The sequence below is a fragment of the Taudactylus pleione genome, unplaced genomic scaffold (assembly GCF_031769625.1).
Source record: "Taudactylus pleione unplaced genomic scaffold, aTauple2 ptg000135l, whole genome shotgun sequence".
NCBI classification, from domain to species: Eukaryota; Metazoa; Chordata; class Amphibia; order Anura; family Myobatrachidae; genus Taudactylus; species Taudactylus pleione.
The window spans coordinates 9,507,870-9,522,445 of record NW_028284537.1 but is presented as its reverse complement, the minus strand read 5'-3'; the positions used below and the strand labels follow the sequence as shown (position 1 = coordinate 9,522,445).

Below are 14,576 nucleotides of genomic sequence, written 5' to 3'. Positions count from 1 at the left end.
AGGTTTACAGGACAGGTATATCATTAACATAGTGTGTATGTTTCTTGACTTATTTAACACTAGGATTTGAATAATTAAAACAACACTCACACTCTTTACTAGGTGATAGTGCAGCTTTAATCAATTGTCATTTTAAAACCGAAGCCCCAGTAACTGTTACATGCAGCCGTTTTTCCCGGAGTTCTGCAGGATCTGTCATATACAGTACAACCGTCAAATTAATACTGTTAACCTATATACAATGGCTTTGGCTTAAAGACTGCAGCCAGTGACAGTTCCTCATGCTCACACCCCTCTCCCGGTATATGATAGGAGCAGAGGAGCCCCGAGAAGAACGTCTGCATGTAGCAGCGCCCAGCTGTGGGGACTTGTACTATTGCCTTTTCACGAGCGGCACATTTTTAAATATGCTGAGTACACTTTCCCTCGTTAGCTTTATATGTGCATCGGAAATGTTGTGCATTTGTCAAGCACTGTTGCAACATTTTTTAATTTAAATAGCATATACATAAACATTTTTGAACTGTGAGCTTCATTTATACACTTTGGACCCTGCATGGACTAATTTAGGCCGCTTTTCCGTTCGCCGGTGGCAGCCTGCTTACTGCCTTTGGCCAATGCCAGTATCTGGTCGTCTATGCACCACCAACCATTTTTCCATCCATAGTCGTCATTATTAGTAATGGGACTTACACTCATCCCCATGCTGGGTGCAAAATATCAGAACCAAACAGGCATCTAAAAGCCTTAAACAAGCACAGACAATGACCTAAACGCTCATAACCTTCCCATGAGACAGATCTGTTCCAAGCATCTGACCAGTAGCCCCCAGTTGCTGCCCAGAAATGTCCATTTCATCCATCAATGGACAGATCAATCTGTCTGCACTTTCCATCTCCATGTGTGCTTGCATGGTACGGCACAGATTGCTTTCTACGGTTCTTACGCAATTCGCAGATATCTACAAGAATCTTCCGCATTTGGGCCTGCATCCATCCCAGAATCGGGCCCTTACTGTCCCCAGGAAGTTCTGTTTTTCTTGCTTTAAGCACAAGGTACTGCTGTTGTTTTTCTTCATCTACCCTTTCAATTGTTCCTGGAGGACTACATATTGACAATGTGCATCACCAGATCTGTGCACATGTGTCAAAAAGGACACATATCTCAGTTATCAGTGAGGCCTGCAGCATTCATACATGTCTACGATGCAGGCGTATTTAGGTGTGTCCTTTTGACAGGAGTTGGGTACTTATTCCAGACTTAAATAAACGCACACAAAGCATAAATATGACTGTGGACCCAATCACATGTACGTCACACTTATTTATAAAACACAAATATCGGCTGAACCCACATTTTTCAAGCACGCGAGAATGGGCCCACAGAATTATTCTGCGCAGCCGATCAAAAAAGATTAAGAAACTCCGGATTAGCATTAAAGCTTTATTTTTATTTCTCCAGATAAAATTTTGGTAATTTTTTTTTAAGTTTATGAGAGTTATCAACTTTGAGCAGAGCACACTTTCAGAACAACCTATGATCAATGAAAACACAGCAGAGCTTGAGGTAACAATATAATTATAGCTCTCTAGTATAATTAATAGTTATGGTTTTAAACCCACTCATAATTGAAAGCTATTGCTGTTTGTATTGATTACAAATGGTCAATGAGTAAAATACACAACACAACAGACAAATTAGTAGGTAGCGTTCAGGAGATGTTCTGAATAATAGAAGTGTTTACACACCCACGAAACATCAAGCCTTCACGATAATCTCTAGTTATTCTGCGGATGAATGTCCCTAAGAATGAATTTGTATTTTTCCAGATTATTCAATGGCAGATTAGGGCCTTGGTAAACATACAATACCGTTGTAACGACAGATAACATTGTAGGAAAGTGTCAGCTGCAATAGTTGACTTTTATGTGCAACTAAATGCAAAACAACATTTTGATATGCCGTAAAGTAAGAAATAGAACTGTATTTTTGTAACTTTACTTAAAATTTCAAAACAGCTATTTCAGATATTACACATTGCCGATATCTATGACATTTCGTCCCTCAGTAATACAAGTAAAATACATTAATTTATGTTATCATAGCATTTATTTTACTCACAACAAACAGTGAAATTGTAGACTTTAATAAAATGTATTATATTATACCCAGATTTTCGTTTAATGTGCCTCATTTATTATCTATATCAAGAGTCTAACACAACTTCATACTTTGCATACTGCGCACGTGTGGCTGCATATAATCTTTGCAAGCGTAAGCATCAGCACCATGACACAGCTAGTGCCGGTAAGGTCAGAACTGCCCGTAGCATGCCTGGAGCATCCAGGCTGCCATTCCAGACACCCTGCTAGTCAGGTGGAGGGGCCTTGGCGCAGCGATGGTGCCGCCCACAAGGTTCTACGCGGCGGCACAGCTCACACACCCATAGCTACTGCCCTGGAACGTACAATTAAGAGCCGTAACCATCCCTGCTGTTTCTCTGTGGCTGCTAAATCGGCATTTCTGGGTGGTAACTGGGTGGAAACAATGCAATCTCACACAAAAGAACTGTCTTGTGGGTGTGTAGCCAGATTCACTCAGTATTCTGTGCACAGCAGGGGGCAAGAGTTGCCTTCGTATTACTACGACTCAGATTCAGGCCTTATGGGTTTTAATTGGCAATTGTTTTATTCCCAGAAAATGGAACCATAGAAAGTTAGGGATCCCAATGAGAATAAGTGACAATTGTGCAAGGGCTTCTTGACATAATACAGGATGGATGTGGACTCACCCTCCTTTCCCGCAGCCTAAACCCAACCCTCCCCCCCGCAGCCTATCCCTAACCTTTTCCCCCGTAGCCTAACCCTCCCCCTAGAGTGTAGCCCTAACCTCTAACCCAATACTTACCATTGGGATACCAGTGGTGGGGATTCTGGAACCGGAATTCTGACTGCTGTCGGTATACCGGCACCGGTATTCTGACCACCGGGATGCCGACTACATCCCGACACAAAGAATAAAGGCATGTATAATCAATGTCCGTGTTTATGTACTGCATGATGTGATGAAGCACGTCTGCATGGTTGACATTTCCTGTGTCTCTTCTCCCCCAATTGGTAAACCCCCCCCACAGTTTACAAGGACATAGTAAGACTGTAAATCGCCCATATGTACAAATCTCCAGTGTTTGGTTTTTTGGGATTAATAACAAAAAGAACTCAGGAAGACCTAAGATGTTTAGCTCCAAATGATCGGCCAAGATGGACTCCGTCAGGAATTACTCACCAAGCAAGAGTACGAGTCATTGAGTCTGTGGTCCAAGGTGAGTCGCTGAACCATCTCAAATAGGGTGGCGTGGTCAAAGTTACACGGGTTTGAAGAAATAAATTCATCCATGCCATGTTTTTGAGCTCTGTCGGCATCTGTTTGTTTCCATGTATAGAGAAAAGTAGAGTTTAGGGGAATAAAAACAATATAAATGTTTTGTTTTTCTTATTTTTGGTTTTATTCCACCTTAAAAAAAACTAAAAAAAAATATATAATAAAAATCACCTAGGCTGTAAGTTATTATTCATTTATGTTTCTATATATTTATATTTATACTGTAGTAATATTAATTTCTTTATGAACTTATTACGTGGACGTGACAACAGGTTTTGATCCAATGACAGATTCAAGCAGAGCATGTGTTTATGGTATCTTTTTAAACTGGAAAATAAGATTAAGAGAAAGAGACAGCATTCGGTGCTGAAGGGGTCATTTACGGCAAGCAGCGCATGCACATTCGTGTGCCAATGTTTGGAATATCCAACCGTGCGCATCTAAACTTGGTACGCAAAGAAAATGTTATTTCCAGTAAGAAAGGGGCTGGCTCTAACATGAACACGATGGACCTGATTCACAGGTAGAAGCAGAAGAGTCAGCAGCTGCTTCTACTGGTGGTCCCCCGCCTGCGACTTTATGCAAAAGCTGCTGCAAAGTCCTTCCCTTGTGTTCATCCGTGTGGCCGAAGGCGCAAGGGCTGAGACGCCCAAGGTCAGAATCTGCACACACAGTAATATTGTTTGGCGCATCCTTAGATGTCACCGTCAGTTGCACCATTGAAGCTTGCGCCAGCCCAAAGGCAGGTGCAGGCTCTCCATCTGTGTATGGTCTCCTATGTGAGTGGTCGAGCCTCTGTGTGCGCGACCACTTTCGCCAACACACGTGCGACACTCCCATAACATGCCCATAAGACGGACCAGCTACGTAAGTGCGCTTTCACCATCCAGTAATGCCCACTACATTTTCAATACACGTCTCTCTGCGTGCGTCTGAAATTACAGCTGTGACTCTGCACGGACACAATGGGGACGCATGTTCGTGGTGCGACTCAGATGCGTGCGCAGTAGCAAAAAATGACTTTACTACGTCCGGCATCGGCAGTGCGTCTACCTCTGAATCAGGCCGTAAATGACAGACGTTTTGGGGTAGACACTAGGCAGTTATGCTTGGTGAGGAACAGTAGTAAGTTTCGGTTCAGGTGGCCAGAAGACGTGGTTCACAGTGGAGAAGGTCCATTCCTGACCATGTTATAGGAAGGTACATAGAGATAGCTAATCATCCTAGAGGATAGTCTTGGCTATGACTATTTCAGCTCTTGACAACTGGTAATGAAATCTTCTACATAAGTCATTTAGGGCCTGATTAACTACCGATCGCAACTGTGAATGCAATAGCGATTACGCAAGCAATTCAACTGCGATAGTACGCTAATCCATTGCGATCACTATGCCGCCGCAGCACAACATAAAAACACCCACTTTACCTTGCACACATCCGTAGTGTTTAGCAAGACTGCGAAACCATCTGTAACATGGAGTACCATCGCAGCCTCACGCACACTTGCACAAGCTCTGACCTTACTCAGAATTGCTAACTTCATTGCACACTATGAGTCCTCAGGTTGCGTAAGGGATCGCAGTGGCTAATATCCACGCCCCTGCAACGGCGTTCAAACACACTGGCACGGCTGCATTTCTCCAACCCCCGGCACCACCGACAAACAGCACTTCCTGTCAATCATGATGGGTCTGCGTAGTCACTGTGATCGCAGTCCCGATCACAGTGGCCGGCTCATGCACGCACACTGCGATGCATACGCATGCGCTGAACACAACAATCAGCCGATTGCGTGCGTAATCGCGTGTTGCGATCCGTAGTGAATCAGGCCCATAGTTCACTGCCACACAATAAACAGATATATAGACACATGAATATTGTATACAGTGTTTGTTTGCTTATGGTAAGCACTAAAGGTCTGTCAGTCTATCGATAGTTCTCATTTGTAGAGACAAGAGGTTACACTTGCGTGTGTTTCTCTGTACTATGCTGTGCAAACCTGTAAGACCAATATAGTGGATATACAAATCTGGTATTTAAAACACCTAAAGAGATGCTGGCAAAACTTGGTGTACTGTACTTTACTTTTTTTGTACTCACTGAACTTATGCCTGGCAGGAGTTGGGTACAGTATTTCGGATCCTGACTACATCCCCAGGCAGAAATGGGGAAGAAATTATTGGTCTTGAAGAGTTTGCAAAGCTATGACAAAAAGTTGCTTGTGCACTATAAGCTCACTTTATGAATAACCCTGATGTTTATCCACTATTGAAACTCAATAACTTGTTACTACAATTATGCTACACTTATGCTGCCCATCCACTAGGAGATTATACCTAGCGATGGAGAGATAACGACGGTCGTTATTGCTCCATCGCTTTGTAATCGCCCGCAAATTGGGCAGTAAAAGGTTAAAAATGACCAGCGATGCGCGTGCCCGCTGATCGTTTTTAACCCGAATCATCGCCCGAACATGACGGTCAACCTGACGACCGCCGTCAGGTTGCCATGTTCGGGGATGATTGATCTGTATACACTGAACGTCTGAACGTTCAAGTTATGCACTTCACCCCGCGGGAGAAGACGGCGTCGTAATCATGCCGTCGTTCCCCGCTTCGTTAAATGGATGGGCAGCATTACTTTTATTAAAGAAAAAAATGTAAAATGGCTGATGGTTTGTATCGATGGCGGAGATCCAACGATAATCCGCCCCCAACTCCGATTGGCCCACTGCCCGGAGAGTAATACAGCAGGGATGACCATTGCTGAGTGAAACTATCGATGGTTTCATACCATCGAAGTTATCTACCAATGGTACCATCAATTGTGACCATTAATGTTTAACCCACCGATGGCCATCCCTATTCTCCTGAAATTTCTGGGAGACTCACGAATTTAGGAGAGTTCTCCCAGCTTCTTGGGGAGTAGACAACCCTCTACCACCGCACCTACTTCACTTTCAGTGAAGGAGGCGGGGAAAGGATTACACGATCCGCTGTAAATCGCACCATTACGTCTTGTTGCCAGCTACATAATACCCCGTGACTCCTAACTGGACCTAGTAATTATGTACCATTTATATGCAGAAGTGGGAGAGCAACAGTTGGATACACCCTACAAAAGAGCGTCTCTAACTGAAAACTGCAGGCAGGTTTTTCTTTCTTTTTGATCTACTTATCTTTTAAAAATATTTTTTTTCCCCCAAAAGTTAATATAAACCTTTAGATCAAGGCTCAAAAGACAAGTGAAACATCATTACTGCGGTAATATGAGGTAGGAAAATGTTGCACAGGTAGGTGGTGTATAGTCGTGACTTTGTTCTGATGCTTTGGAAATGTAAACATTCAACATAGAAAGGGACAGACAGAACCTTCCCGAATAAACGTCTTCCATAGAGCAATCTGGTGCGCACATTAGTGTGTGCTTGGGAACACTTTCATCATGTTGGTGCACACAGAGTTTTACAGTTCACTACTTGATGTAAATGACCCTTAAAGTATTTTACAAATTCTTTAACCCTAATCAGATACTCTAACTTTCCATGATCCTATTTTTAAATTACTGTTTAATGCTTGTTTAGACATATTTTATTTACATCCTTCATGTTTTCTCAGACTGGTACGCACTAAAGTAATACTTGTGTTTAATTTTCGGGTTATTTATACAGTGCATGAACTACGCTTTATCAGATTTGTTTTGCTTTATATGCTGAATTTAAAGTTTCACAGAAATCACACACTGACTTTCACACCACAACTAATAGTATACTGCCATAACCAATGAATGTAAAAATGGGTGTCAAGACAAAGCAAACTTTGGGGCACTGAAAAAAGGTAATTCTGTTGTAGGTTATAACTTTAGACATAGTCATATTGATGCAGTAAGGATAAATATGTTAACGCGCATCTTACTGCTGCTAAATGTTCAGAACCAAATAAATATTTCACAGGCTTTTGCAATTCACTGATAGTAAGCCGCAATTTAACGGGAATGTTACTGAAATTTCAAATTCTTATTTTTTTTTATTTATAATTGAAGAAGAACTATATCAGAAATGTAAAACCAACTTTACTAATAAAGGTTTTTTTTTTTTTTTTTTAAACTGGTGATTTAGTAAAGATGTTATACATTCTGCCTCAGCATGACAGATCTGTGTTTGCCTTCAATCCCAATCTCCGATACTGCAACTAGTACACAGAAAGAGAGTCAATTTTAGGGTAAAAGGAGGTCCTTAAAAATGCTTCAGCCATAAAAGGGAATAGAAATAAAACTGAAAATATGTTGGCTGTTAAAGTTGTGTATGTGTTTGTAAATAAATATATATATATAAATATATATATCGAGTGTAAGAGGCTGGCACCCAGTCTTCACCTCAGTTAGGGGTGCCTAACTCTAACCTCCCCCCCTAGTGCCTAACCCTAACCTCCCCACAGGGGTGCCTAAACCTAACCCCCCCTCCCCGCTCCCTAAACCTATCCCTCCCATGGAGGTGCCTAACCCTAACCTCCCCCTGGGGGGGCCTAACCCTAACCCACCCTTCCCCTAGCTTAACCCTAACCGTCCCCCTCCCCCTGAGGGTGCCTGACACTAACCCCCCCTTCCCCTAGCCTGATCCTAACCCTCCCGGGGGGGGTGCCTAACCCTAAGTCCAGAGTCCCTAAACCTAACCCCTCCCCCGGCTAACAGGTCCCGATGCCCGGCTTACCTAGGTTCAGTATGCCGGGTGTCAGGATTTCGGTGTGGGGCTGATGATAGGCGTCGGTATTTAGATGGGAAGCCGGCGGTCAGGATTTCGACCGCCAGCTTCCTGACTACATACTCTGTGGACTTAATATAGATGATACAACCAGGTACAAATCACCAGGTCATCGGAGCTATCCTTAGAATAGTCAACGTTTAATTTTTAGTAAACAAATTTTTTTAATAAAAATTAAAAGTTGACTATTCTAAGGATATCTCCGATGACCTGGTGCTTTGTACCTGGTTGTATCATCTATATTAAGTCCACAGAGTGTCACTACTTTGTATGCTGGTATATATATATATATATATCTATATATATCTATATATATATATAAAAATATATATCCTATCTATAGTATATAATATCGACAAACAATATTATGGATATTTTGATTATATAATACAATTTTTATGTCACCCTCTGTTGTTGAGTATGAAAGAATAAAATAAAAGTTAAACACACTACTTGTTTTGCAGATGTAAAGGGAGGATACACCACGGGGGAAAAAAAATGTGGCTAATTGTGCTGAAAAATCCTGATTCCTGCCGACTGCTGAGAAACACTCACTCTCCCGCTGAGCGCGCTGCTAACGTTCTATAGCTCAAGTGGGTAATCTTCTAGGAGATTTAAATTGCAAAAGTGCAAGACTGCAGCAACGGTCCTCTGCAGACAGCCAATGTAGGAGTCAAACCAGTACACACATCAGTAAGACAGCCTTTGATAAATGACCTGTCACTGTAATCAAAACAGGCTGCATTTATTATTTTAAAGCACATCCTCCCTTTAAAGGGTTAATGAGATAAAGTGTGGGAGTGCTACTGTAAAATAAGAAAATAAATCAAAATTAGTTTTAGTAATGCATACTGAAACATATAGAATAAAAATAAACGTACTCTCTATCCAAAATTAAATATAACGTATTTGTTTGATTGTCAACTGTTTTTGGCATTGGAACCTGCGGGCCTGATTTATAGCTAAACGTTTAGCAGCTTTTGCTTACATGCAATATGGCGCCTGTACATTACATTTCTGTGGCTGTATTTTGAGTTGCATGAATCTTGTGTATAGATAAGTCCGGTGTTAAACTACTTCTGTTAAACTTAACTTGGAAACTTGCAACAGGCTATAAGCTATGCAAAAACAGACTTCATAAAAATTCTGTCAAAGTAAAAATTGGATACGTCTCTAAGGAACATGGTTTACTTATGTTTCCATGCCCTTTACTGTACTGAATTGACAGTAGCCGGGAACGCCCCGGATTTGCCTCTCTAAGTGCACTGGTTGGCTGTAAGTACAGTATAAGGTATGCTTAGCTCAAAATACAGGTGCAAGTTACCCAGAAAGTTTTTACATGGCGCAAAAGTATTTACATCCAACTCTAAATAAGGCCCGAGACAACAAAGGATCTACACACAGTACAAAAAACAGACCAAATAAGTTTCCTGAGCTGAATATTAGTGGTAGTCATGTGATGTTTTATCATAGTCATGAAAACTTCACAGAATAACAGTATGGGGCAGAAAGCAATGTTGTTTATTTTACCTAATAGTATATATTATAATAGATATACTGTAATAGTTCTTAATTATGTATATAACCATCTCTTTGCTATGATGGCCCTCTCTCTTAAGTACTTTGTCATAGACTAAAGGTCTTAATGAACATTTATATCAAGAGTGACATCTGCAAACAGTTAGGGGTATATTTACTAAAGTGCGGGTTTTTAGAAGTGGAGTTGTTGCCCATAGCAACCACTCAGATCTACATATCATTTCTCTAGCACCTTCACAAAGATATAGCTAGAATATGAGTGGTTGGTATGGGCAACATGTCCACTTCTATAAACCTGCACTTTAGTAAATATACCGCTTAGTATGTACTAAACGACATGCGATAATAGAAGGCAAGGCTTATCAAAACGCGTACAGAAGAGTAATTGTGTATTCTTTACAACTTTTGCGTTTACCTCTTCTAAGTTATCGGATGGATAATGTCACCAGTGGGGAGCTAGTGACGTGTTACATGCGCTGAATTTGTCTAAGAGGATAAATAAACAGGTCAAACTCTAGGGGGCTTCATTTCTAAATCGGTAAGGTCACTGGGGGGAAGGATACGCACTGCCCTGCTACAAGTTCACATGCATAATTGTACACACATGGACATGCGCACATGTGGACGCTCTCGTATGCATACACACAGTTTTTGTGGTTTGTTGTTGCTAAAGAGATCACTAATGTACACAGAATGTACTTTTTTATTTTACTATGTTAGTTCACTTTTAATTGTGGTCAATTATTGTAATATACTGCAAATATTTAAAATAGAACATTTCTTCATAGAGCTTTTTATATTAAACACTGTTTCACTGGAGAGTACGGCCATATTTTATGTATATATATATATATATATATATATATATATATACTTACACAATATAATAAAAGAAAAAGAAATGTTGCTCATAGCAACCAACAGGATTCTTTCATTTATCTACTAGATTCTATTAAATAATACTGAAATATGGTGGCTGGTATTGGCAAAACCTCTAAGTGTATCCCTATATTTAGTGGAAGAGTTACTAAACCTAAATAGGAACATTGGAGATTTTGCCCATAGCAGCCAGTTAGATCTCATCTGTCATGCTCCTGAATATACTAGATAAATGATAGTATGAATCTGATTGGCTGTTATGTATAACTCCGCCTTTTTTCCTTTTCAGAAGTGTTAGTAAATCTAATCCATAAATAGTGCTATGTGTTAATGTGAATAGAATCCTTTTAGTAACTTTTAGTGTTGCCTCTTACATAGTAATATCTGCCCTGTATTTTCAGAACCTGCAGCCAGGGGCTGCTATGAGTGATCTTTTTATTTTATATTATATTAGGCGCATCTGTAATTAGTAAATGCGAATATAAAACTTTCCGAACTGCACATTATTTTTTTTTTACTGGTTGATTTGAAGTTTTATTTAATCAGCAAATAATTCAGGTTGTGAGAGTTGTGGCAAGTTCAGTTACTGTAGTTATCCTATATTAAATAATAATCTGCTTTGAATAATACCCTGACGGTATCAAATAACAACAGCAATAACATAATAATACAGTGCGTACATGTCAGCCGGTATATTTTATTCAAACACTGTTCATCCTTAATGAGCATCTTATTCAGAAAACACAGTTCATGGGAACATATGTCAATAGTAGCATGCTTTTTTTTTTTTTATTGTGATTTGCGCACATTTTGCTCATGCTATTAATGTTGGAATGTTAAAATCGGGTTTCATGCTTTTGGGCTCGGGAAGGCAGGCCAGTAAGCGCAGCTTTACAGGAAGCCCCCGACTGCCGAAATGCCTGAAACGTAAAACGTGAATGTAGCAGATACCAGTTGATCATACAAGAAAAACGTGGCAGTGAAACTGAATGAAGTGTCGAGAGATTTATGTCAAGCAGAACAAACAATCAAAAATCTCACAAGATAGCGAATGGTGCAAAGTACTGAGATTTCAATCCAAGAAGTCCATTCATTCGTTCTCTCATTCATCCTTTCCCTTTTTATTTATTTATTTATAGATCTTTTTTTTTTTTAATCTTTTTTTTCCCTTTTACAAAAAGTTGCAAACTCCAGCTTGTTATCATATTGCAGCATTGTTTGCTGGAGTCCTATTCAGACACCCGAAAAAAAGAATATTCTTTCTGCTTAAAGAAGGTGGAGATTAAATTCTGCCTGCTATCCAAAGGGGAATGTCAGTAACATAAAAGAGAGAAAGAAAGAAGGAAGGGAGAGGAGTATCGTTTTCATGGTCGGGAGGGACGTCACCTGCTCCGTCTCATATTGCATTCAAAATACTCCAACTACATATTTGCCAACTCTCGTGACTGGTAGATCTAATGCCCTCTTGGGTATTAAAAACAGCAACAAAAATAAACAAACAAACAAAAAAAAAGGTAAAGAAATAAACATTTTTTTAATTTTTTTTTAAAACAAACTAAATATTCAAAAACATAAATAGTTGGACTGTGGCAAAACAAAGAAATAGAGAGGAAATATATATTTTAAAAGATCAATAATTGTTAATATTATTATGAAATAATTTTATTGCAGCTTTCTAAATTAAAGGCACTCAAACCTCATTTCTTTTTCTGTAACGGTATTTTGGACACGTCAATGCCCTTTTTTCTATTTATTGTTTTGTCTAGCCAGCAAGTGTTCTAAGGGGGAACCCTACTTTCCCTTTCATCACATTAGTCTGTGGGAAACCAGACTTCGCATCTCTGAAATCTAAAATAAACCATATATTTATAAGGAAGCAGGGCCAGTTTAACAATGGGGCGGATGGGACTACAGCTCCAGGCCTCCACAAAGTACCAACCAATCAGCTTCTAATTATCATTTTACAGGCTGTGCTAGAAAAATTATAGAAGCTGATTGTTTGGTACTTTGGGGCAGATGTACTAAGCTCTGGAAAGTGATAAATTGGACAGTGATAAGCTACCAGCCAATCGGCTCCTGTTATTTTTCAAACAGCCTGTAAGATGACAGTTAGGAGCTGGGTGGCTGGTAGTTTATCACTCTCCAATTTATCACTTTCCAGAACTTAGTACATCTCCCCCTCTCTCTCCACTTTGGACTCTATTCATGTAAAAAATAAAATGGCTACCGAAAAATTTAACTATTTATTGCATCATGTCGTTGTGATATATAGTAATGTTTTGTAGCCAATCATGTAAACTTACCTGCCTGGCGACGTCCTCTGGGAAACAGCCCCTCTGAGATCCCGGGAAGCAACGTGAAGACCGACATATCAGGAGTCCGATTTGTATTCATCCCACTGCACATGCGACGGTGAATGAGACTAGCAGGTTACCTCACACCTGCTGCAAAGGACGCTAGTCTAAAGGGAGGGGGGGGGGGAGAAAGTGCTGGGTGGCGGGCAGACAGCTCGGGAGTATTCAACTTCCCTGCTCTTTTCGTTTCCCAGTACAAATTACGCCATCCTGGGTTGGCGAATCTGTACGCAGCAGAGGAACGGAAAGAGGAGCTTTGTGTTTTTCTATGAATCGATGAAGCGATCCAGCCATGGCGCGGGGGTGCTGCTGGAGAAGTCATGAACTTCTCCTTGATAACCCGCTTCATGAATTGAAAGAAGCAGTGAAAAGCCCTGTTTTCAGTTAAACAGGGCTTTTCACTACTTCCTTAATAGACCCTTTTATCTCCCACTGGGCTGATAGTGTAGGTGGTGGCCGCACCCACTCATCACTGGCCACACCTCCGCAGCTTGCCACAATAGGCCCTTGATCATTTTCAGTCCCAGGCTCATGTGGCCCTTAATCCTCCCTGATTTACAAGGGAATAATCAACCTGGTGAACAGGGGAAGGGAGTTCTGCTTACACAAGAAAATAAACATATACTGTATATTGCAGGGGTGTGCAGTTAGGGGAGGCAGAGCCCCTGTCATTAAAGATTAAAATAATACAAAGAAGATACTTATCACACATATTCTGTGTCAAAAGTAACTGATTTATATTATGCTAATCATTTTACAGTGTAAACTTTGTCTGGGAGGCACCGAGAGCGCTGCCTCCTGCTGTGTATAGCAAAAGAGATGAAGCAGGGGGGCGGGGCCAAGTCGCGGGCAGTAGAAGCCCATTGAAAAAAAACAGGAGAAATGGCACTTATAAAAATGCTTCAATGACAGAGACGTGCTTTCAGCCCACATCAAAGCACGCCCCTGTCAGGCAGATGTGATTGGGCAGCATCAGATCCATGACTGACAGTGACTGAATCCAGCTGTCACTGTCAGTGCTGTACTGATACTCTGTATGAGAGTGTCTGCAGGGCAGGCAGGGCGCCGGCGGCATCTGTAGAGGCTGTAGCAGGGATTGGCACAGCAAAGGCGGCAGTAGCAGGCAATAGCGATGCCGCCCGGCACCACTGGCGGCAATATTGGTATTGGGCAGGGTTGGCGGTATCGGGTGGCGATGGTAGCAGGGCACTGACGGTGGCGTTGCGGCCGTGGTCATTGGCGGCGGGACTTGCTGTAGATTATGTGTGCAGGCCAGTGCCCTCACCACACGTCACTGGTATAGCTTTGGATATGATCTGCCTTTTGTGGTGGCTAGCGCAGGAATACACATATGTATGTTTGCAGCACCGGCTCTTTTCCTCTTGCATGAGGGGGGCTGCCGCTGCTGGTCCGGCCAGCCCGATCCCCGTGCATGTGCAATGGATCTGGCAGGCGCCGGGACCGGCAAGTGGCGATGGTGCCGCTCATGCTCATAACACAGGCTTCTAGGGACTACATCGGCTACAGCCCCTAGAAGCCATGTAGGGCTGCCCGAAAGGCAGAGTAGCAGCCACTCTCTGCTAATCGCAGCCCGGACTGGCAGTCCCAGGGAGGGAAAGCACCTCCCCCTGGGGCTGCCTGCCCTGTGTGTGACTGGCATGTAGCGC

The 14,576-nt window shown here is 41.6% G+C and overlaps 1 protein-coding gene across 20 annotated transcripts in view; it reads right to left on the bottom strand.

Annotated features, from left to right (window-relative positions):
* The window catches only part of CADPS (calcium dependent secretion activator), a 489,445-nt gene that overhangs the window by 189,596 nt on the left and 285,273 nt on the right, over window positions 1-14,576 (bottom strand). For all 20 annotated transcript variants that reach the window (XM_088473424.1, XM_088473427.1, XM_088473407.1 and 17 more), the window contains exon 12: window positions 3,286-3,422. In XM_088473424.1, coding sequence (XP_088329550.1) covers window positions 3,286-3,422 — 137 coding nt within the window. The remainder of the gene's footprint in view (window positions 1-3,285; window positions 3,423-14,576) is intronic.